Below are 20,444 nucleotides of genomic sequence, written 5' to 3'. Positions count from 1 at the left end.
ATGGTTGCTCATGTTGTGAATAGAAATGAATTGGTACACGTGTGGAAGCGGCTTGCGCAAACCTAGAGCATTAACTCAGCGAATTTTCTGCATTGATACAATCACTCTCTGAAAAATGATTGTGCCAACTGAACACAAATGTGTATGCACGTGATATAGATAGGCAGATGGTCAAAGCTCTCGAGAGGGACTTCTGAGCCTTGTCTTGGCGTGTCGGGCAAGTTTGGTGTGTTTACATTTGGATCCGGGTCGGGTCGCTGGGGCTTCCTCGATCAATACACAGCACAAGAAGCAACGACGACCATCATCGACATTCCCAGCAACGCGCATACCAATATCAATCGCTGCCATTCTCAACTCGACTATCCATACTCGACCGTCATAGAACGATAGGCGATGCGCATTCGCGCCACTTGACGCATCCAAATCACGACAAGCTCTCAATGACGGCCGCCATTGTCACGCGCACCCCTCTACACACGCTTAGCATGACCGGCGCACAAACAAACGGAATTAAGAGAAAAAGCCTGAGGCACCACAACGACCACCCGGACGAGGATGCCCCGCCGAACAAGAAGTCCAAGGCGACAAATACCACCACAACCTCTAAGAACGCGTCGCAAAACACGGTGAAGAAGGCCAAGAAGTGTGAGTTTGGGATGGCTCGAAAGAATGACGCGCAAATGCTGATGCGCTCGCGACTAGCCTATGACGAAGGCGATGATGGATTTGTCTTCACGCGCCGTACCAGGAAGGCCAAAGCAAAGGAACCAGATGTAGCACCCGAGCCGGAAACCACAGCTGGAGCTCCTGCGCCTGCCTCCGAGGCACAGCCCGTACAGCAACCCTCACAGCCAACAGACGAACACGCGCCGATAGAAGCTACTCAACCGCCGAGGAAGAAGCCCAGGAAGACGCTACCTACGAGTCCCGAACCCACCCCGCGACGACGTTCCAAGCGCTTGTCTGGCAATAGTCCTGTTCACAACCAAGAACCTGCGACCTCGAAACCAGCTACCGAACAGCAATCACATCAACGGAGCCCTGCAACACCACCCCCTGCGACTGGGGATCAGGAGAATGTCGCGCCAGCAGCAGATGGCAGTCCAGCCTTGGATCAGGGCGAGCTGACAATACATAAAAAACGCGGTCCAGCAAAGATCCCGCTACCATTCGGAGAAACACCTGTACTGCGTCGCAACAAAGAGATGCGTAAACTGAGTGCTGAGAAGTCGAGGAGAAGTTCGTCAGGAATGAGAGGACGGAGGGCTTCATCTTTGATTGAAGCAGGCAGCTCACGTGGTACGTGGATTTTCCCTTTTCTCCTTTTGCTCGAGTATATGCACAATCTTGTGTTTTTCTTGTTTTCCGCATCTTCCAGTATCGGGTTGGTTTCATCCCCTGACATTGTGATTTTGCGCGCGCATTGCAGCAGGCTCCGAATTCAACATCGAAGCTTTGAAACTTGAAAAATCCGACTCCAACCATGCGGATTTCGACTTGCGAAGACATCAGATCGGCGGATACCCTGAGCATGACGAAATTCGCGAACCGAAGATCGAAGAAGCTGACTGGAATCCCGTGGATACAGCCGTACCACATAGCCAGGTGGAGACAAACGAGTTCTACAAACACATTTCTCAGGACTTGGTCGAACCGAAACGTATGAGGCAATTGCTCTTGTGGTGTGGCCATCGCGCTTTACCGGAAAAGAGCGGTGGTGGTCAGATGGATGCAGCGGAAACGGCAGCAATGCATGCGGGTAGATTGACCTCAAATACTGAAAGAAAACATGTGCTAATACGTGCTTTGCAGCGAGAGTTATACAGGAAGAATTGCTTAATGAGTTCAGCTCGCGCAATAATCTGAGTTACTGGTACGACAGGGAAGATACAACACCGACTGTGCTGGTCAAGAAGCCAAATCCGAGAAACATTCAGAATGCCGAGAAGTTGCAGCAGTTGGAGGCAGAACTTGCGAGGTAAGTCCTTCGGTTTCTGATACCTCTGCTTTATGAAGAGGGAGCTGACGAATTTTCAAGGTTACAAGAGGAGAAACGAGCATGGGACGATCTCTTATCCTCAACAGCACCACCAAAACCTTCAGCAGAGAACCAAGAAGCCGAAACATCATCACAACCTCAACTCGACATATCACCACAAGCCATTAATCCCGCTCTCCTCGATCCCTCACAGGCCGATCTTCTTCAAACTCTTCTTTCGGGCATTTCCCTCAATTCATCGTCCTCAGAACCCTCCACATCGGCGCAAACATCAACATTAGAAACCACAAAATCACGCGTTGGCACAATCGCCTCGACGCTAGAGTTCAAAATCGACAAACTCGCAGATGGAGCGCATAAACTCGAACAATACAGAGCTGGAGCGCAAAGATTGGCCGACCATGTGTTGGCTGTTGGAGCGGAGAAACTGGAAGAAAGAGATAAGAGTGTCAGAGAGAAGACGAGCAATGGTTCATCTGGGCAGGTTGATGCGCTCGATAGGTTGAGGGGATTGAGTCGGGTGTTGAATAAGCGTGGTTGAGATCATGAATTGTAACGAGCAGCGATTGTGGGAGTCTTTTTTCTTTCTTCTGGAACTGCATTGAAAGCAGTGAACTTGAGCATGCATGCACTTTCTTCTCTTCTTGAAACAGAGATTCTACATTTGACATTCTTTTTATTTTTTATCTTTTCTCGAAGGAGATTCTGAGTAGGACACCCTGGCTGTATTTTCTCATCTTCGTGGAAATCATCGAATCGTTGCAGCTTTCAATTTCAGCATTTTGATTGCAGACATACTCATAGTACATCCTGTGGTTGATATTCTGTGCTTCCAAGAATCGTTTTGCTGCTGTCGGTGCTGCATGTCAAGCAGTATGAAGTAGTATATGAAGTCTGCCACGACATGCTTGACACACTTCAATGCTCTCTGTGCGACTTGAATATGAGTTTCACCATTGATATGACCTCTGATGAGGTTTCTTTGTGGAGACCACGTCCCTTGTGGAAATGTTTGTATCTCAGCTACTGTAACTGTCTTTAGCACATGCGGTGGCAGGCACGATCGAAGACTGTCCGACTTTATGCCGCTTCGATGATGGTGCAAGTTCAAAACAATCAATGACGCGTTTTCCAGCCTCCATTATTAGCACATACATCATTCCGTTAGAAAAGACTACCGTGCATACTCTAGACGACTTTTGTCTCTGTTTGGGCTGTTCACAGGCTCATGTGTTACAATGCAGCCTAGAGCAGCTGTGCCGCAAACCTGCAGCTCAGAGTCCACCAGCAAACAGCTGCTCGATTTGAGGCTCCATATCCTGTGATAGCTCAGCATTTTCTAAATGGCCCGATCACCGTAAAATGTTTCGAACGCAAGTTGTGCCTACTACAACTTTGATCCGAATCTTTACTCGCCTCTTCTCGGACCGTGGTGCTCGCAAACACGCTTCGAGGCCGACACTCTTCCAAAAGACATTACAAGGCAATTTCACAGTGTCCACGCCTCAAAATGCTCAAGCCTTTCTATCGGCAACCTTGAATCAGAAAGATAACCCGATTGGCGTGGTTGAGGAGATACTGGCCAGTCAGCGCGGCCTCAAATGTCTTCATGATGCTTTCAACATTGACGACACGCCAAAATATGTCGATATAGTCCTTCAACCCGTTTTATCCTGGCTCCAGTATCCAGCTCTTCAATCAGCGAGCAATGGATCCTACCTCAGGCGGACTTTGCAAGCGCTGGTCAATCCCCCAGGCTCGAGGTTCTGGAAAGCATATCACTCGCATGTCAAGTACGAACTCGTTGATGAGAGGTCGATCCAATGCTTTGCGTGGTTGCTCTTGCAACTGCTTACCAATACACGCACAGTCCGACCTTATGATCTGATGATCGCCAAGGATCCTTCGGTGCAGAGAGTCCTGGCAGACTCATCGTACGATCATACACGTTACCTTGGCCAAAGGATTCAGCGGGTGTATGCATTGCACCAAACTGCCAATTCTCGAAGTGCTCGAGATGTCTTTCAGCCACAGCACAACAATGACTTCCAGAACTTCAAGGATATTGGTATCTTCCCTACCGTGCAGGAAGTGGTGTCAGACAACAAGCCGAGGATTTGGCGTGCGGCAGAAGTGTTTGAAGAACCTGATCCTACCAGAAGACTATACATATATCTGGCAAACCTGTTCCGGCTTTACAGACAAGACTGGCTCGAAGAGATCAAAGAACAAGTACAAATCGCTCTGGGAAAAGAAACAGAAGATTCACGTAGTATCACAACACTCAGCGTGAAGCTGACTGGAGTTTCATGCCGCGATACATCTAGGAAGCATGGCCAACATCCTTGGTCACTGAGACTAGAATGCTCAGAGCCTTTGCCCGAACTCAAAGACCTTAATCCAGAGCAACGCAAAGCTTTCATCAAAGACGACACTGATTTCATGCCAGATGGAGCTCTTGGGTTCGTAATAGCAGATGGAGAACCAGTGGCTATTGTCAAATTACTGCGCGATGAAGCACTACTCGCCAGATCGATAGTTTGCATCCAAGTCCCTCACCGGGAATTGATATCTCAAGCAATGCTTGCTATGATGAATGCAGCATCTCTGGAACTTGTGCTGCTCAACACTGCTGGATATGCCTATGAACCAGTTCTTGGTCGATTGCAGAATACCACAGAAATCCCTTTCGAGGAAGAACTGTTGTTCTGGGATAAATCACACTCTGTCAAGGACTCGGAGGCATACAGCAATAGCGACAAAATAAGGGAGATTGTGAGGCAGCTTGAGGAAAGGCAGGAATCAAATCTACAGGATGCTATGAAGTTGAAGAGTTCGGTTGTTCTGGACCCTTCGCAAGCAACTTCATTAGTAGCTGCTCTGAAACAACGATTGAGTCTTGTACAGGGCCCACCCGGGACTGGCAAATCATTCATTGGAGCCCTTGCAGCAAAAGTCTTGCATGATCACACCAATGAGAAGATTCTGGTTGTCTGCCACACAAACCAGGCTTTGGATCAATTCACCCAAGACATTCGAAAAATTGGCGTCAAAGATTCGCAGATTGTCAGATTGGGTGGAGTGGAGAGAACGGATCCTGCTAACCATGATTTGTTACTCTCGTCTCTGAGGCTTGATGGTACGCATCATCCTAGCCGAGATTCAAGATCTTTTGTCAAGGATCTTGAGCGTCAGGTGTTGGATGAATCTCGCCGCCTTGAAGACCTTTATCGTGAGTTTACGTCGTTGGATAGACTCCGTGATCATCTAGATGGGTTGGCGATGAAAGGGGATCCGAGATACAGTCAAGCGTTTGAGATCAGTCTTGAACCTAATGGCACTACGCGTGTCACGGAACATGACACAGTAGCTGGCAGGCACTACTTACTGCAGCGATGGCTCGAGGGCAAAGATCCCGGTGTCTTTCCAGAGAAGACGAAGTACACTGCCGTATGGGGTCTTTCACTACAACAAAGGCAAGAGCTATCAAGCAACTGGCGAGCCACAATCAACCAAAAGACGCTCCCAGCTTTCTTGGAAATGGCAGACCACCACGACGACCTCTTAAACCAAGCTCGCAACGCAAGCAGCCAAGTCACCGAACAAATCATCCGCAGCAAAAGAATAATCGCCTGTACAACCTCGGGCGCAGCAAAATACCCCCAAGTGCTTTCCACAGCCCCTGGCATCGTCATCATCGAAGAAGCAGGTCAAGTCCTAGAGTCCCACACCATAACAGCTGTAAACCCAACTGCCAAACAACTCATCATGATTGGTGATCACAAACAACTACGTCCCTTTATAAACTACGACTTAAGTGTTGAAAAAGGGGATGGCTATGACCTTAATCGCTCCTTGTTTGAGCGCTTGGTATTGAAAGGATTTCCGCATCAAGTCCTGGCGCAACAACATCGTATGAGACCTGAGATATCGGAACTGGTCAGACGGCTTACTTATCCTGACCTTGTTGACGCGCCAAAAACACTAAATCGGCCAGATTTAAGGGGGTTCTCTGATCATGTGATTTTTGTAAATCATGAGGAACCTGAAGATACAGCTACTGAGGATCCAACGACTGTTAATGTCAGAACGTCTAAAAGAAATACTTTCGAAGCTGAGATGACGTTTGAGACTGTCAAGTACTTGTTGCAACAGAACTACAATGCTAGCAGTATTGTGGTATTGACGCCGTATCTGGGTCAGCTGAAGAAAATGCAAGAGGTCTTTGGCGGAGAGGTGAACACTGTTCTGAGTGACCTCGATGTCAAAAACATGGAGAAAAATGGATTGATTGAGTCTTCAGCTGGATCTGTTACTCTTGGTCAAACTCCATGCAGCGAATCAATATCAGCAACCAAGGGTGCTTCTGCTGAAGGAATAGAGGGTATTGTACCTGCCATGTCAGACTCAGACAGGTCCATGGCAGTAAAGCCTCCTGCAAAATCTCCATGCAGCGAGTCAACACCATCAACCACGACCTCTACCAGAGGAAGCACTTCCTCCACCACCGCCTCCACACCAAAACCAAAGATCCAAATCTCCACAATCGGTAAGCACCTACTTTCCACCATCCACGCTCCTTTATACTAATCTCATGCACCATGCAGATAATTACCAAGGTCAGGAAAGCGACATCGTCGTCGCCTCTCTAGTACGAAGCAACCCAGACAACGACATTGGTTTCCTCTCCAGCCCCGAACGTCTCAACGTGCTTCTCTCGCGCGCACGCAACGCACTCATCCTCATCGGCAATGCAGCAACCTTCAAATCCGCCCATACAGGCCAAGAAACATGGATAAAGCTATTCTCTCTACTTGAAGAGAAAGGGCATGTATATCAAGGCGTCCCTGTGCAATGTCAAAACCACCCCCAGGTTACAGCACTCCTAAGCACAGCTGCAGAATTTGGAGAGAAATGCCCCAATGGAGGGTGTACAGAGATCTGTGGCCAGAAATTGAGATGTGGCCATTTGTGTGGTGAGACTTGTCATCATGTTGATCATGAAGATATGGTTTGTAGGGTGGTTGTTGAGGAGTTGTGTAATAGAGGTAGACATACACAGAGGTTTGAGTGTTTTGAGAGGTTGGAGGTTATTTCTAGACCTTGTGAGGAGTGTGCGGCTGAGGATGAGGCGGAGAAGGAGAGAGCTGAGCAGGAGAACAAGAGTACCGGACAGTGACATAGCAGCAAATGTTGGGGTGAAGGTCACTGGCTCCTGAAGTTCTCGTAGCGTTCATCATGTAAGGCAGAAACAGTCGTATAGCCTACAAGTTACGACCTCTCTATGTGCGCGAATCGTTGTTCGTCTCGTCGCTCCATTCCCACCACGATTGTCTTGCCATCACGTCTCATTGAGAGCAGACCTTCTGCTAAGTGAATTCTTCTTTCAAGACTAAAAAAGGACAATCGACTTTTGCATTCGCTTTCCCTCCAGCTCTGAACCATTTCTTTCCAACACGTTGCCATGACTTAGATCACAAGTGAGGAAAGTGCTAGTGACTGCCTCAGTACCTTTCGTCGCGAAACATCGCGTATCAGAAAGTTGCACTCTGTCACTCAATCCTTACTCGATCACTCCTTCCGCAACACATCACGACTCTTACTTCTTCGGACTCCCCCACCTCGTGCAGTAGTCTGTCATCGCGCAACACAAAGCCCACGCCCCTCTCATAGTCAGGTAAGATTGTGGATCGCAGCAGCACTCGCACTTGCTGATTCGCCTAGAAGCATGAATAACTCACTCAGCACCGCCATCAACACCGCGCTTAGTGGAGCCACCAACGAAGTTGTCGACGCAACCATCAAGAAAGTCTTCTCCGCAGCCATCGACGACGCTGTCAAGGAGCAAGTGCAGAAGTTGGAATAAGCTTTCGCCGCCGCCGTCAATGATACTGTTCAGGAAGAAGTGGTAAAGGAAGGATCAAAGAACGAGGATCCGACCCCTCCATTTGTTAACGTCACAGCGCTCTCCAGTGACGACCAAAAGTGAGAACCAAGAGGAGCACACAAGGCACTTCCAGATGGAAAGAACCAAACGAACGAACAAACGAACCCGTATGATGAGTTGGTTCAAAATCATTATATTTCATGATATACAAGATTCTGTCTTCTTCTCTTCCAGCAAGACAGATCTCAGTCATTGTAGTTACCCACACCACTGCAATCCTTATTCCCAGCCGGCAACCCATACCTAGCATTCAACTCTTCCTCTTGCGACTTTCCATCTGCAGAGTAATATGGTATTTCTGCTTGAGTAGCAACTCTAACCGCATGTCTCCTATGAGGAGCAAACCCATACGTCGCCGAATGATTCTGCGAAAACATCAATTAGCATCTGCATCCCTAAACATCCACGGCCAAAGTTTTCCACTTACGCAAATCCTATTGTCCCAAAACGCAACATCGTCCTTGTTCCAATCGAACGAAACGTGTATTTCGTTGGTGGTCGCAATCAACTCATTCAAAAACGCAATGATATGATCACTTTCCAGTCTCGGTACCCCCACAATTTTCGTCACAAAGCCTGGATTGTAGAAGATACTTTTCCATCCCGTGACGGGGTTTACTCTGACCAAAGGATGGATTGTGGTGATGGGATCTCTGCGCACTGGTCGGTTTCCACGGACAGAGTCGGCGGCTTGCATGTCTGCGGAGTGTAAAGCGGACAAGGAAGAGAGGTAAGTTTGCATGTGGGGAGAGAGGGAGTCGTAGGCCGCGTATTGGGATGACCAGAGGGTTGTGCCGCCGCCGCCGCTTGGGGGGCCCGAGAGGAGTTTCAGACTTGTGTAGGAGGGGGGTTGGATTTCGTAGGTCACCTGAAGCCACATGTCAGTAAACACAACCGCTTGCGGAAAGAATGCAGCCTTACATCACTATGCCACAAAAAACTCGGCGAGAAAATCTGATTCCTCGCTCCTCGTGCTCCCTCCGCAAAAACCACATGCACATCTTCTAGACCCTTTTCTCTCGGCACGGAGGTTGTAGCATGCTTATGCAACGTCCCAAAATATGCCCCCAACTCCCTTTGTTTCTGTATATCAAAGTTCTTCTGGTTTCGGAAAAACACAACTCCTCTTGTTGCTATCAATCTCGCAATATCATTTTTTTGCGCATCGCTGAGGTTGGCGAGATCGATGCCTTCAACTTCAGTACCGATTTTGGGGTTGTAGTCGCGGATGGACGTTGCGGATGCTAACAGAGAAGAGAAGTTGGGGCAGCCGAGAAGACCTTTATCCGAGTAGGGGACTTCAACCAAAGGATCCCATTTTAGATCTGGGAAGGTGGGGAGCAGGTGGTCGTAAGGATAGTTTTCGTGTGATTCGGGGATTGTGCGACCGGGTTGGTAGGAAAGAGGTTCGGTTGGAGTGGATTTCAGAGGCAAAGATGATTTTGTGATGGTGGGTTCGTGGCTTGGTAGGGTTATTTGTTCTTGAAGATATGGTGCCATTCTTGCGTGTATGCAAAGCAACAAGAGATGAGACAAAAAATTGATATTTAGAATTGACGACACGACAAGGAAATTATCTTATATACCTACCTCGTCACGTTATGACTCTTCCGTTTGCAACATGTCCACGAAATATTGCGTGATGGCCTGGCGGTATGATGAGAGTCCGTGGGGAGAGACTTATGATCGTTTCACCATGGGGCTCCGCAAGGAAGACATGCACACATCGGGGAAAAGTAAACACTTTCTGTCGGCAGTTTGATGACAGATGTTTGATAGACGTGCTTCGAGAAAGAAGCAAATGACAAAGAGGAAGATGGCGTGCTTGACTGAAGAGACCGTGCTTCGTGTGCGGCCGTTTGACCACATTCACACGCATCGACCATCTGTGACAACAACTTCAATTGACAAGCAAGTGGCTGCTGGACCTTCAAAGGTCTGGACTCGATACGCTCTACCACTGACAATTGATATCAAGCCATGGCGTTCGACCAGAGAATTGAAAGAGATGGAAGGAGGTGCAAGGCAGGAAGGGTGGTCATGGCTTCCCAAATCTGGGGTTCTGGACCCCTTCAGCGATGGCACAATTCTGGATGATGATTGCGTTTCTTGATTTCCTTCTCGAGCCTCGTCAATTCATTCTAATCTCGATCGCAAACGTGAGGATGTTGATGAAGCGTTTCATAAGTGTTGTATGAGGACAATAAGCGTACACCGCAAGTTGGCAGGCAATTTATCGAGTAACAAGGACTGTTCAAGCAGCTCCTTGGGGAAGTACATTTTCCAAGACTGCTTAAAATCTGACAGATCTTCTACCGCCATATCCAATACTTTCGCGAGGATCACCACCGATCTTGCCAAGTATCAACTCGTTCACACCCTCCCTGCAGGAACCGACCAGACCTGCGGCGCCCAAGATACCACTCTCGAAACCGCGGAGAGTTTCTGCCAGCTCTCGGACATTGTCTGCACTGTTTCCGGCGCGACCACCTGCTCGTTGAGCGGCCAGTTGATGTGCTTGCTGGACTGTGCTTCCTTCGACCACGCGAAGGTGTGCTTCGATTTCTGCGAGGTGAGAGGTGTATGTGTCGAGGGTCTTTTGCATGACTTCGGCTTGCTTGCTGAAGTAGCCAACAAGATCAGTGTCGTATTCATCATCAGTCGTTGAAGGTCTGCTGCTTCTTCCATAGTGGTATTGTTGAGGAAGTTGCAAGTTCTCGGCCATGCGAGCGACTCTGATGAGGTCACCAGCGTCTCTTTGAACCAACTCCTTTGCATTCTCGATAGCAGCGCCGTCGTTCTCGAGAGCAAGCTCGACTGTCTCAATCTTGTTCTGAATAAGGTCGACATCTGGTTTGATGCTCTCAACGTCGGTAGCATGACGGCCAATCATACTCTCACATTGAGTAGCGAAGGATTCTTGTTGTCTGATGAAGGCATCGATTTGTTCGATTTGTTTCTTGAGGTCATCGTGTAGATCGCTGAAGCGGGTGGTTGGGCGCAGGTTTGACATGTCAATCTTGACACCGGGTTGTGTGGTGGGTTGGGTGTTGCCTTGACCCATGGTCAGACTGCCTGCCATAGGTCTGGCAGTCGAGTTGCCAAGGGGGTTCAGAAGGGACGAGCCAAAGTTGTTGGTTGCGGGCTGTGCGGTACTACCTCCACTGAGAGTAACATGTTAGAGAATGATCTAGCTTGAGTGAAATTGAGCAAGCGAACGTACAAGAGACTTGGAGTGGCATTTGGCGCACCGAACAAACTAGGCTTGTTCTGGGTTTGGGCGGAGTTCTGTTGGGTGCTTCCAAACATGCCTCCGGTATTTGTTGTGTTGTTATTGTTTGTTGCAGCGCCAAAGAGACCACCAGATTGTTGGGGTTGTGTGTTTGAAGTAGTGGCTGTATTGTTCCCGAACAGACTGAGGGTGGGCTTAGCAGGTTGAGCAGCAGCAGGAGCAGCGCCGAAGAGGCCAGTGGATTGTTGTGGTTGTGATGTTGCTGTTGAAGCGCCGAAGAGACCGCCGGATTGCTGTGGTTGAGAGGCGGCTGCTGGAGCGGCGCCAAATAGGCCAGTAGAGGCGGGCTGGGATGTGTTGGTCGCAGTCGTGTTGTTGCCGCTGCAAGGGGGAGGAGCCATAGTTAGCGCGCCTGGAATAAAGGTAATGGCAGCTCGTCGCATCTTGAATGGCGTCGGTCGAGGAGAGAATGGAGATCAGAGACGTACAAGAGAGAGTTAGCAGCACCAGTGTTCAAACTGAGCGAGTTTGACCTGCCGAAGGCCATGGTTGGATAGCGCAAGTGAAGTTTGTATGCAGTGGAGCGAAAGCGAAAGTGAAGCTGTTTGCTGCGTCCAAGCGCGCGTCCGTTGTCAAATGCGAGTTCCCGGAATCAGATGTTGATAGGGAAGCAACCGATGTGGAGATGGACTTGTACAGATATTTTACAACCGGGTTCTTTCTTGACGCGCAAAGTGTTTGGGTGTTGGTTGTCGGGTCAAGATTGTTAAAGACAAGAAAGCTCGGGCCAGCGTTGTGTCTCGCGCGCTCTGGAGCTTCGACCTGCGACAGTTTGTCCTTGTCCTTCTCCCACATTGACCCAGTCGCATACACAAACATCATCATGGAAGAGGAAGACGACGATTTCTACACTCAGAACGGTGACGCTACCGTCAAGAACGAGCAACCTACAAACCAAGACGACCCTAACGAGCAACCCGACATCAACTCAGACGATGAAGACGACGATGACGATGATGAAGATGATGATGACAGCGACATTGATATTATCACTGAGCACAAGGACGGTCTTGTTCCAGAACCTCCGTGAGCTTGCACTTCTCTTTCCATACCATCTTCCATACTAACGCACTCCACCAGACAAGCTCGTCCCTTCCGCGGCATCAAACCCGAACCTCCTGCTCGCACCGCTTCCATCGACGCCGCCCCTACCCAACAGAACCAACAGACGCCCACTCTAAAAACAGAAACTTCGACTACGCAGAACAAGAAGCTAGTCTCGTTAAAGGACGGCTCCAAATACCCTGAAGTTCGCACTTCCTCAATAGACGTCAATGCCACTCCTACATGGGATCCTGCTGGAAAGCTCATCACCGAAGTCGACATTGACGCAGACCTTGCCGAACACACAAAACCCTGGCGTCTACCCGGCACCGATCAGACTGATTTCTTCAACTATGGTTTTGACGAGTTCACCTGGACCCAGTACTGCTTGCGCCAGCAAAACATGGCTTCAACAATCCACAACCAAAAGGCAGAAACCAAGCAATTCGAGATGATGTTGACAGGTGGAGGCATGCCTGGACAAGCTGCTCCTACCGGTCCACAAGCTGCTCCACCAACCGGTCCCATGGGCATGGGCATGCCTGGAATGGGAATGCCCGGTATGCCCGACATGAACCCCGAGAACATGGCCGCCTTCGCCAGCGTCCTGCAAAGCCAAGGCATCGACCCCAGTCAACTCGACTTCAACACCTTCATGCAACACTACCAGCAAGCCTCTATGGGCGGCGGTCAAGGCGGTTACGGCGGTCAATCCATGCAGCCCCAACAATCAAATCAAGGCTACGGCGGTCAACAACAGCAGTCATTCCAACAACAAGGTCCAGGCTTCCGTGGAGGAACACCACAGCCCGGTCAACAGGGCCAACAAGCTCAAAATCAAGGCTTTGATGGTTACAGTCAACAACAGATCGCTATGATGCAGGGTCAAGGAGGCATCCCATCAGGTCCTTCGGGTGGTCGCGGACGAGGTAGAGGAGGTCGGAGATGGCAATAGTATCGATACCCACTTCTGCATCAAGACAGGCGTTACATACGGGGAAAGACGAAATATCGTCAAAAGGTTTAGGCTTTGGCACTTTGGGCAGACTATTGGTTAACATTTTTTCGCTCAGTGGAGCAATGGCACAATTTTGCCTGTTCATGACATTGTTGCTACTCTTAAACTTCGTGTGTATTCGTTTCCTATATGATTCTCTCAAGCCTCCTATGCATATGCAGGCATGTCCATGCCATAAGCTTCAGGCAGAATACCCTCAAGCTCAGCTTTAATCTGCAGAGCCAGCAACTGTGAGAACCACCGATGTTGCTGCGTATACCCACCCATGACCCAGAAATTTTTGACCTGGCTATGTCTCCTCCACATACCCCGAATCTCTCCCTGTTCATTGACACCCCATGTAGCATCCACCGGCAATGAAATTTTGAGTATCTCTTTGACTGTTTGCCGCACGTCCTTGTCTGCAAACCCTGTGCACCAGATCACGGCATCCGTGTCTAGTGTTGAGTCATCGGAGAGGAGAAGGCCGGTGGGTGTGTATACCTTGGGTTCTACGTTAGCTACAAAGGAGACTTTTTGGTCCGTTAAGAGGGAAGTAGCGCCTGTATCGACATAATGACCTCCTCCGCGCTCGACAAGGTTGTGCATTAACGCAGCATCAGGATCCATACTATCAAAAACAGGGAATCCAAGGTTTTTGAGAGGTGTATAGCGGTCAGGTTCCTGAGAAGCTAGTTGTGTAAATAGTCCACGGCCGAGTTGAGCGTCTACTATTGTGGGCAGCATCATGAATAGATTATCGGCTGCTTCGACACCGTAGTCATAGGCGCCGAGACTGTATTTATCGTCAATGCCAATTGATCCTTCCAAAAGGCTTGCTCAAAGAAAAAGCACTTCTCCAGTCCCTTAGTGCTGTTTGCTTTCAGAGCGATATTGAACTGCTCTAGTGCAGTACGACCTGCCGAGGTTGCTTCCAAGGTGCTCATAGATTCCAGGTCTTTGGCGACTCGATGGACATCCGGCAGAGCATATTGTGCCATCAGATTTCTCAGATCAGGCTGAGCATCCTGTTTTGCGGATGTGTGCTTCTCTGCTAAACTTTTGTCAATATAACGTGTCTTGCTTGGAATGATTGACTGTGAAGACCTACCATTGCTCATGCTCAAGAATGGTGACATGTCAAAGACTGTGTTTCAAAGGTTTGTTCAGAGACGGCTGAAGGCAGGCGACAAGCACTCTTCCTCAAGACTCTGGTCGGTCTCTTATATGAGCGGCTCATCGCTAACTGCCATAGTGCCTCACTCTTGGAAGCGGCACAAAAGAGCGGCAATCTGTTGAAGACCACTAGTATCATAGCGAGAGAAAGATAACCAAGTGGCGTCTCAGACTGAGCGAAGTTAGTTTCATCATCCATACCCCTAAGTCACTATGGCGTGCCACCGAGGTGTTGAGATCTTGATGGCCTCGTAAATTGGACTTGTGGGCTAGACAATCAGAAAGACCCAGCTGCTTGGGTCAGCGGAAACAGCTAGGCGCTTCCCCGTAGGATGGTCATGAGTTTCTTAATGCAAGAACCACGATTATAACCTTAGTTGGTTCTACGAATTGTGGCAAGAAAAGACTGATGGTCCTTGCCTGATATGCTAACGTGAAGGAGACGCTTCATGAAGGTCGCAAACAATTCCACGGACCACCGTTTGACCCCACATGTTCACAACATTTTCCCTTGCATACAGGCTACAGCAATCATAACAACACATGGTCCGAGCATTTTAGAATGATCCTGGGTCATGCATGGCGCTTGTCGTATATGAAGCTCGGCCGGACTGCATTCTCATACCAGTTTCCATAGCCAAGCACACATACAACCAGGATCTCGTACAAGGCAGTTCTCCATGCTGATTGATTAATTGTAATGTGCATAGGCTGCAGCGATCTACGATCCAACCTAACGACGAGACGAGTGGGAGAGTTGTGTGCCGTGACAGACTGCTGCGTGAAATAAAAGTGCGAAAGTTTCAGATTCCGGATGTGTTGTGGAAGAAGTGATCGAGGGAGCAATGACAGAGCGCAACGTCCCGATATATGGTATGTATTGACAAAATATCGACACTGTCTTCACTTCCCCTCGAACTGAACACATCACTTGTGCATGAAACAGTGACTGCATATCGACCTCGAGAAGTGAAATGCAGAGAAACTTGGTTGCAAGAACAGAACGTACAATTCTTCTAACCTACAAGCAAAAGAAACACCACTTTCGGTGGCGGAAGAAACTCTGGCGAGGAGTTTACTTATGGTTGTTTTTCTGTCTTTCTGGGTGGGGGTGATATTGTTCTTTTTCTAGCCTTTTTTTTCTCGAGAGTCTTTTTTCTTTTTTTTCTTCTTTTTTGCACTCTCTGTTTTTCATATGTTTTTGCCCCTTCTTTCTGGTCGACGGTGCGGATTGAACCGTGACCCTTTCTGGCCGCAGCTCAGAGTTGATGCGCCAGCCAACTGGACCACCGCGTCCGGTTGGAACACCAGTTGGCTGGGTGGAAGAGGACGCGACGGCGTGGTGTATATAGCTTGGAGGTCAAGGTGCTGCACGTCCCTCCTCAATGCCCTACTGATCTCGTTCTCATCCGGCGCAGACCATTGTTTGGATGTTGTTGTGGCCTTTCTTGGAGCCTGCCCGTCTGTCTCGCCTCCACGATGCTGCCTCGTCGATGCAAGATTGTGCTGTTGCCTACAGGCTGGAGCATCCGGAAGCCAGTTTCCTTCGCGACTTCCTCCTCAAAGGTCGGCGCTTTGGTCATCCCGAACATGTCTTCACCTCCTACAGTTGCTTTCTCGTCACAAGCGCATCCACAGCCTGCTTCACACTCTGGAGTCTCGTCCTCGGCGAGTGATTCGAGGAGAGTGGCAAGACAAGAGGTGTGGGCAGAGTGACCGCATGCAAGGCACACCTTGTAAAGGCCTGCTATGGGCTGGTAGCAGATTGTGCACGAGAGCAGATGAGATCGCCCGCCGCACTTGACACATCCCGGGCCACGACGTTCCTGACTGTCGACCTCGCCACAAGACATGCAGCATCGAATGACCTGTGGACCTAAGCCGCCCAATGTCTCTTGGTCTGTGTCGACTTCTCCGAGCGTGAGTGTAGATTGCGAACCGCGATCTCTAGACTCTGTCCGAGTGAGAATGTTCGACAACAGTCCGTCGAGTTTGTCCACTTCGTTCTGTTGCATCTGAAGTCCCCAAGCACCTAGCATACTTGCGTATACTACCCGGTACACGGCGAACTTGATTGACTGGTTAGGGTCGAGGAAAGCTACGCTTGGACATCCTTCGTCATCGAACATATCTTGGTTCTTCAGACTGATCTTGACTCGGGACTGAGGTGGCAGAGACTCATCATCTTCCGTCGTAGACCCATCGTATTCTTCACCAAAACCTTGCGAGATGAAGCTCCTACGAATAGTCGAGTCACTTCGAGTGAAAGGCTTGCTTTTACTCCAGTTGACTCCTGATTGTGAGGGCGTCGAGGATGAAAGTTCTTCTCCGCTGGTCTTGTTACGAACAGGCGGAGAGCTAGCAAGCTGGAAAGGTCGAGCTAAAACAGAAGCAGCAAACGAACTCGTCGCGCTGGGTATAGAGGTACGATGGTGCTCTGGCGACGTCGAAAGACTAGGCTCAACACTTGAACGATGTGTGCTAGCTCTCGACAGAGGCATCGGAGGAGTGTTATCGTTGTAGAAGGGAGTGACAGGCTCACTCGCGACTTGTTCACGGATGTCCTGGAACGATTCTGTGAGTCCAGCCCCTGACTTTCGGTGTTTGTTGGACAAATCGGAGATAGAGATGATTGGTTCATAGAACCCAAAAGCTGTTTCTTTGTTGGGGAAGTAATCGGATAATTGGGCAGCACAAGTCATAGATTGTGGAAGATGCTGACAAAGTCAGTTTACGAACATACAGGGAGGCAGACATCTTACCTCATAAGTGGGACGGTGGTCATCTGGGGACAAGGATTGTGCAAATATGCATGATAGCATTCCCAGCATCTGAACGTCTGCAAGGTTTTCGAAATAGGCAAATCTGTCGGATTATTAGATTAGTTGAGGACATGTAATAAACGTGAGACACTTACAGTGTGTCGATCAGCCATGATCCAGCGAATGGGTGAGTTCCCCACTTGACGAGAGCTGTTTCCTGTGGATTAAGTACAGCTTCGGGCTCATCAAAGGACAAATCAAGCCCACTGTCGTTTCTTTGCGACGACATGAGCAAGCTACGCGCCAGGATCCGGATATCGGTCTCTTGTCTTGGAATGGAAAGCAAGCTCAAAGGAACTCTTTTAGCCAAGATCAAACCAACAAATTCCCAGATGTCGGCCAGCTCGTTGAAGCCGTGATGCAAGGCTGCTTTTGCATTGTGTGAGCAGACAGTCTCACCATCGCCATAAATAAGATACTCCGACGCAAGACTTCGCTTTGAAGGCAACAAGCTCTCCACATCAAGAATCTTGATCCTGACTTTGTTTCTAGCACCACCAACCCTCTTGTTGAGTCCATTACTCGTCGGTAGTGAGCCTTCAGTCGAATGTGTGCGAAGTCCCTTGAGCCGTGGGAAGCGCAGAGATCCGCCGTGCCAGGCCGATGGTGGTTGGAACCGACGAAGGAACATTTCGGGCTCATCAGAGCCTGAAGACGAACTCGAATCTGAAAACTCGGAACTATTGTCCGAATCATCAGCATTGAATGCATCAGCACTAGGTCTGCTTTTGGACTTGGACTCTGTCTGGCCGGGATGTAGCCTTCCAAACCCTTCGAAGATCTCCCTGCTTCCACGATTGCGGCTCCGCTCGTCTACTGCGAATTTCTGTAGAATTGAGCGAGGCTCCTCTTTGGGAGGCATGAAACAGATCAGTTGTCCGTTTGCCGCCCAAAGCGCTCCGCAAGTCCTGGGAAGAGGCACGTTGGCGTTGGTGCTAAAGATGCCTGATCCCATACTTCCTTCCATGCCCAACGTTTGTGATTCCCCAGCACCGCCACCAAAGTCGCCTAATAGGCCGTCTTCCTCATCACTAGAACTCTCAGCTTCCTCTCCAGGTGCGACTCCATCGTGGCCACTAAGACCCAACCAACTGATACTTTCCTGTAGGTCTCTTTCGCCGGTCAGATAGGACAAGAACCCTTCAATACATCCTCTGCGATGTATCAGGTAACCTGTAGCAATCTTGCGTAGGTTACCCTCGAGCTCTGCTACTTTCTCTTCTGACAAGGCGGACGCTTTCTCAAGATGAAACCAAGGAGCTGACTTTTCAGGATAATCCACAGGAAACTCCATGCAAAGTTGCATGAAAGCCAACTTTCCTTCAGCAGCCCACGGTCCATTAAGAGAGATCTTGACCTGCCTGTTCGACACATCTGCTTCTTCAACAGTGACACGAGTGAACTTTTCGCCCACATGAATAATCTCGTCACTCAGATTTTCACGTACCCCATGGACATCCGGATGCAGATCGGCAATAATCGAAAGTCTTCGAGTCGTCAACCTGTCTGGCGAACTCGGCTTGCGCTTTCCAAACTTGACACCTTTCATCCACGAGATTAGACCATTGTCTTGTGGTCTGGCATTTCGAGTTTCTATACCCGAGTAGGTCATCATCTGGCTATCATCGGCCCAACCACCCGGCATAGGTATAGGCACTTTGTTCATTCCAGGACTGGTCCCTAGATTAGAAAGCTCAAAGCTGTGTGTGGTGCCATCGGCCATTGTGTGAGGATGTGTGGGTCGATCTCTGAAAGACTTGTAGGGAGCACCGATTCGAGTGAGCTTTGGAGGGGTATCCATGAGCATGCCTTTGTGGAAGCCGATCGACTGGAGCTGCTTGTCTCCCATACGATGCAGAATCAATTCGCGATCAGCTCCCCAGGATACCAGCTGGAAGTCACGGCTATCCGAGTACTCATCAATATTTCCACGTCCTCGCCAAAGAAATTCTTTGACTTGTTCTTCATGTCCAGTGAAGCGGTAATTGGGATCTGTGAGCGCTGGTGTGTTGGTCACATTCGATGGCCTGCAGTCATACATGTGCAAATCATGATCTCCTCTCTGCGGCATGGCCAACACACCATTGCCGAAAGGAGTGTATCTGGCTCGCCATACCGGGAATGGCGTATTGATGACACGTTCGGGCTCTACTTCGGAAACCTCATAATCCCAGACCTTTATGGTTCGATCAAGGGAACAGGTGACAATCTTGGTCTCTTCAGTACGGCTCCAATCAATTCCATAGATTTTTGTCTGATGAGCTTCGATGGTCTGGAGAGGGATTGCACCTTTGCGATCATCCCAGATGTGTAAGTATTTGTCGTGTGATGAGGCAACAATGTGGGGGTTCCGTCTGTTCCACTTGACTTGAGTTGCACCAGCGAACCAATCGCAAAAGCTGATTACAGGTCTTGCGGAAGCGCGCAAATCCCAACAATGTACAAAAGCATCAACTGCACAAGTAGCAAGTAGATCAGGCTGTAAGGGGGAAAAGTTAATGTCAGTGATAGCTCTTGAATGAGCATGCAAAGTATGCTCTATTGGAGCCTGAAGACTGGCGAGTTCGAGATTCCAGACTAGAGCGCGTTGGTTGGAAGTACTGACTACCCAATAATATCGTGAAGCAAAGGGAGACCATTGTACATCGGCCGGGATCCATGGAGTTTGATGACGAAGATGACGCGGAGGAGAAAATGGTGAATCGAGATCTATAATGTGAAGACCTTGTTGAGATGCCAGAACAACATCTCTTCCTCCTGGAGAGATGGAGGCAGAACCTACAGCCTGGTTGACATGGATCCGCAAGTCCTTGTCAAAAGTGGGACTGTCAAAAATCGAGGTGTCCTTTCCGCTCCTTTGGGTAATGGTCGATGACATTGTGGAAGACATGGCTGAAGCCTGAATGGAATCAGTATGTCAAGATATGGTGCTCAGCCAGGGTCTTCTAGACGCCGGACGATATGAACTATGGGGAGGCGCGCTGACATGGTCACACTGAACACAGCGCTTCCCCAGTGAGAGCAAACAACTTCATCCTGGATGGTATAGATTGGCAAGATAGACGGAGGTAGATGCCAAGGAGAACTAATCGCGTGTCGCTGGCTGGCGCACGTGATGAACGAGTCCGAGCTTCAGATTGGATTGGGCTGGAGTCATGGCGGGG

The 20,444-nt window shown here is 49.3% G+C and overlaps 7 protein-coding genes across 7 annotated transcripts; 3 read left to right on the top strand and 4 right to left on the bottom strand.

Moving 5' to 3' along the window:
* Positions 1 to 443: 443 nt before the first annotated feature.
* M437DRAFT_58782 (uncharacterized protein) lies at positions 444 to 2,543 on the top strand (the record flags this gene model as incomplete). Its single annotated transcript, XM_041023457.1, has 5 exons — positions 444 to 648; positions 706 to 1,302; positions 1,592 to 1,762; positions 1,816 to 1,981; positions 2,042 to 2,543. 5 exons carry the CDS (start codon positions 444 to 446, stop codon positions 2,541 to 2,543), a joined length of 1,641 nt encoding a protein of 546 aa, XP_040875738.1.
* Positions 2,544 to 3,364: 821 nt separating this feature from the next.
* M437DRAFT_58626 (uncharacterized protein) lies at positions 3,365 to 7,181 on the top strand (the record flags this gene model as incomplete). Its single annotated transcript, XM_041023428.1, has 2 exons — positions 3,365 to 6,362; positions 6,610 to 7,181. The coding sequence occupies 2 exons, from the start codon at positions 3,365 to 3,367 to the stop codon at positions 7,179 to 7,181; spliced, it is 3,570 nt and encodes a 1,189-aa protein (XP_040875737.1).
* Positions 7,182 to 8,134: 953 nt separating this feature from the next.
* Positions 8,135 to 9,449, bottom strand: M437DRAFT_58776 (TauD-domain-containing protein; the record flags this gene model as incomplete). The annotated part of the gene is made up of 3 exons (XM_041023455.1): positions 8,135 to 8,314; positions 8,377 to 8,817; positions 8,871 to 9,449. 3 exons carry the CDS (start codon positions 9,447 to 9,449, stop codon positions 8,135 to 8,137), a joined length of 1,200 nt encoding a protein of 399 aa, XP_040875736.1.
* A 793-nt stretch (positions 9,450 to 10,242) lies between these two features.
* Positions 10,243 to 11,728, bottom strand: M437DRAFT_58685 (uncharacterized protein; the record flags this gene model as incomplete). The annotated part of the gene is made up of 3 exons (XM_041023435.1): positions 10,243 to 11,035; positions 11,173 to 11,528; positions 11,666 to 11,728. The coding sequence occupies 3 exons, from the start codon at positions 11,726 to 11,728 to the stop codon at positions 10,243 to 10,245; spliced, it is 1,212 nt and encodes a 403-aa protein (XP_040875735.1).
* A 336-nt stretch (positions 11,729 to 12,064) lies between these two features.
* Positions 12,065 to 13,240, top strand: M437DRAFT_58532 (uncharacterized protein; the record flags this gene model as incomplete). Its single annotated transcript, XM_041023413.1, has 2 exons — positions 12,065 to 12,267; positions 12,322 to 13,240. 2 exons carry the CDS (start codon positions 12,065 to 12,067, stop codon positions 13,238 to 13,240), a joined length of 1,122 nt encoding a protein of 373 aa, XP_040875734.1.
* Positions 13,241 to 13,450: 210 nt separating this feature from the next.
* M437DRAFT_69646 (uncharacterized protein) lies at positions 13,451 to 14,421 on the bottom strand (the record flags this gene model as incomplete). The annotated part of the gene is made up of 3 exons (XM_041025320.1): positions 13,451 to 14,078; positions 14,138 to 14,336; positions 14,394 to 14,421. 3 exons carry the CDS (start codon positions 14,419 to 14,421, stop codon positions 13,451 to 13,453), a joined length of 855 nt encoding a protein of 284 aa, XP_040875733.1.
* A 2,844-nt stretch (positions 14,422 to 17,265) lies between these two features.
* M437DRAFT_15213 (WD40 repeat-like protein) lies at positions 17,266 to 20,119 on the bottom strand (the record flags this gene model as incomplete). The annotated part of the gene is made up of 3 exons (XM_041018801.1): positions 17,266 to 17,323; positions 17,376 to 18,710; positions 18,783 to 20,119. Coding segments are annotated over 3 exons (2,730 nt in total), but the record flags the coding sequence as incomplete, so codon positions are not given.
* Between the last annotated feature and the right edge of the window lie 325 nt (positions 20,120 to 20,444).

This window comes from Aureobasidium melanogenum (assembly GCF_000721775.1).
Source record: "Aureobasidium melanogenum CBS 110374 unplaced genomic scaffold scaffold_29, whole genome shotgun sequence".
NCBI classification, from domain to species: Eukaryota; Fungi; Ascomycota; class Dothideomycetes; order Dothideales; family Saccotheciaceae; genus Aureobasidium; species Aureobasidium melanogenum.
This window is presented reverse-complemented; position numbering and strand designations above follow the sequence as displayed.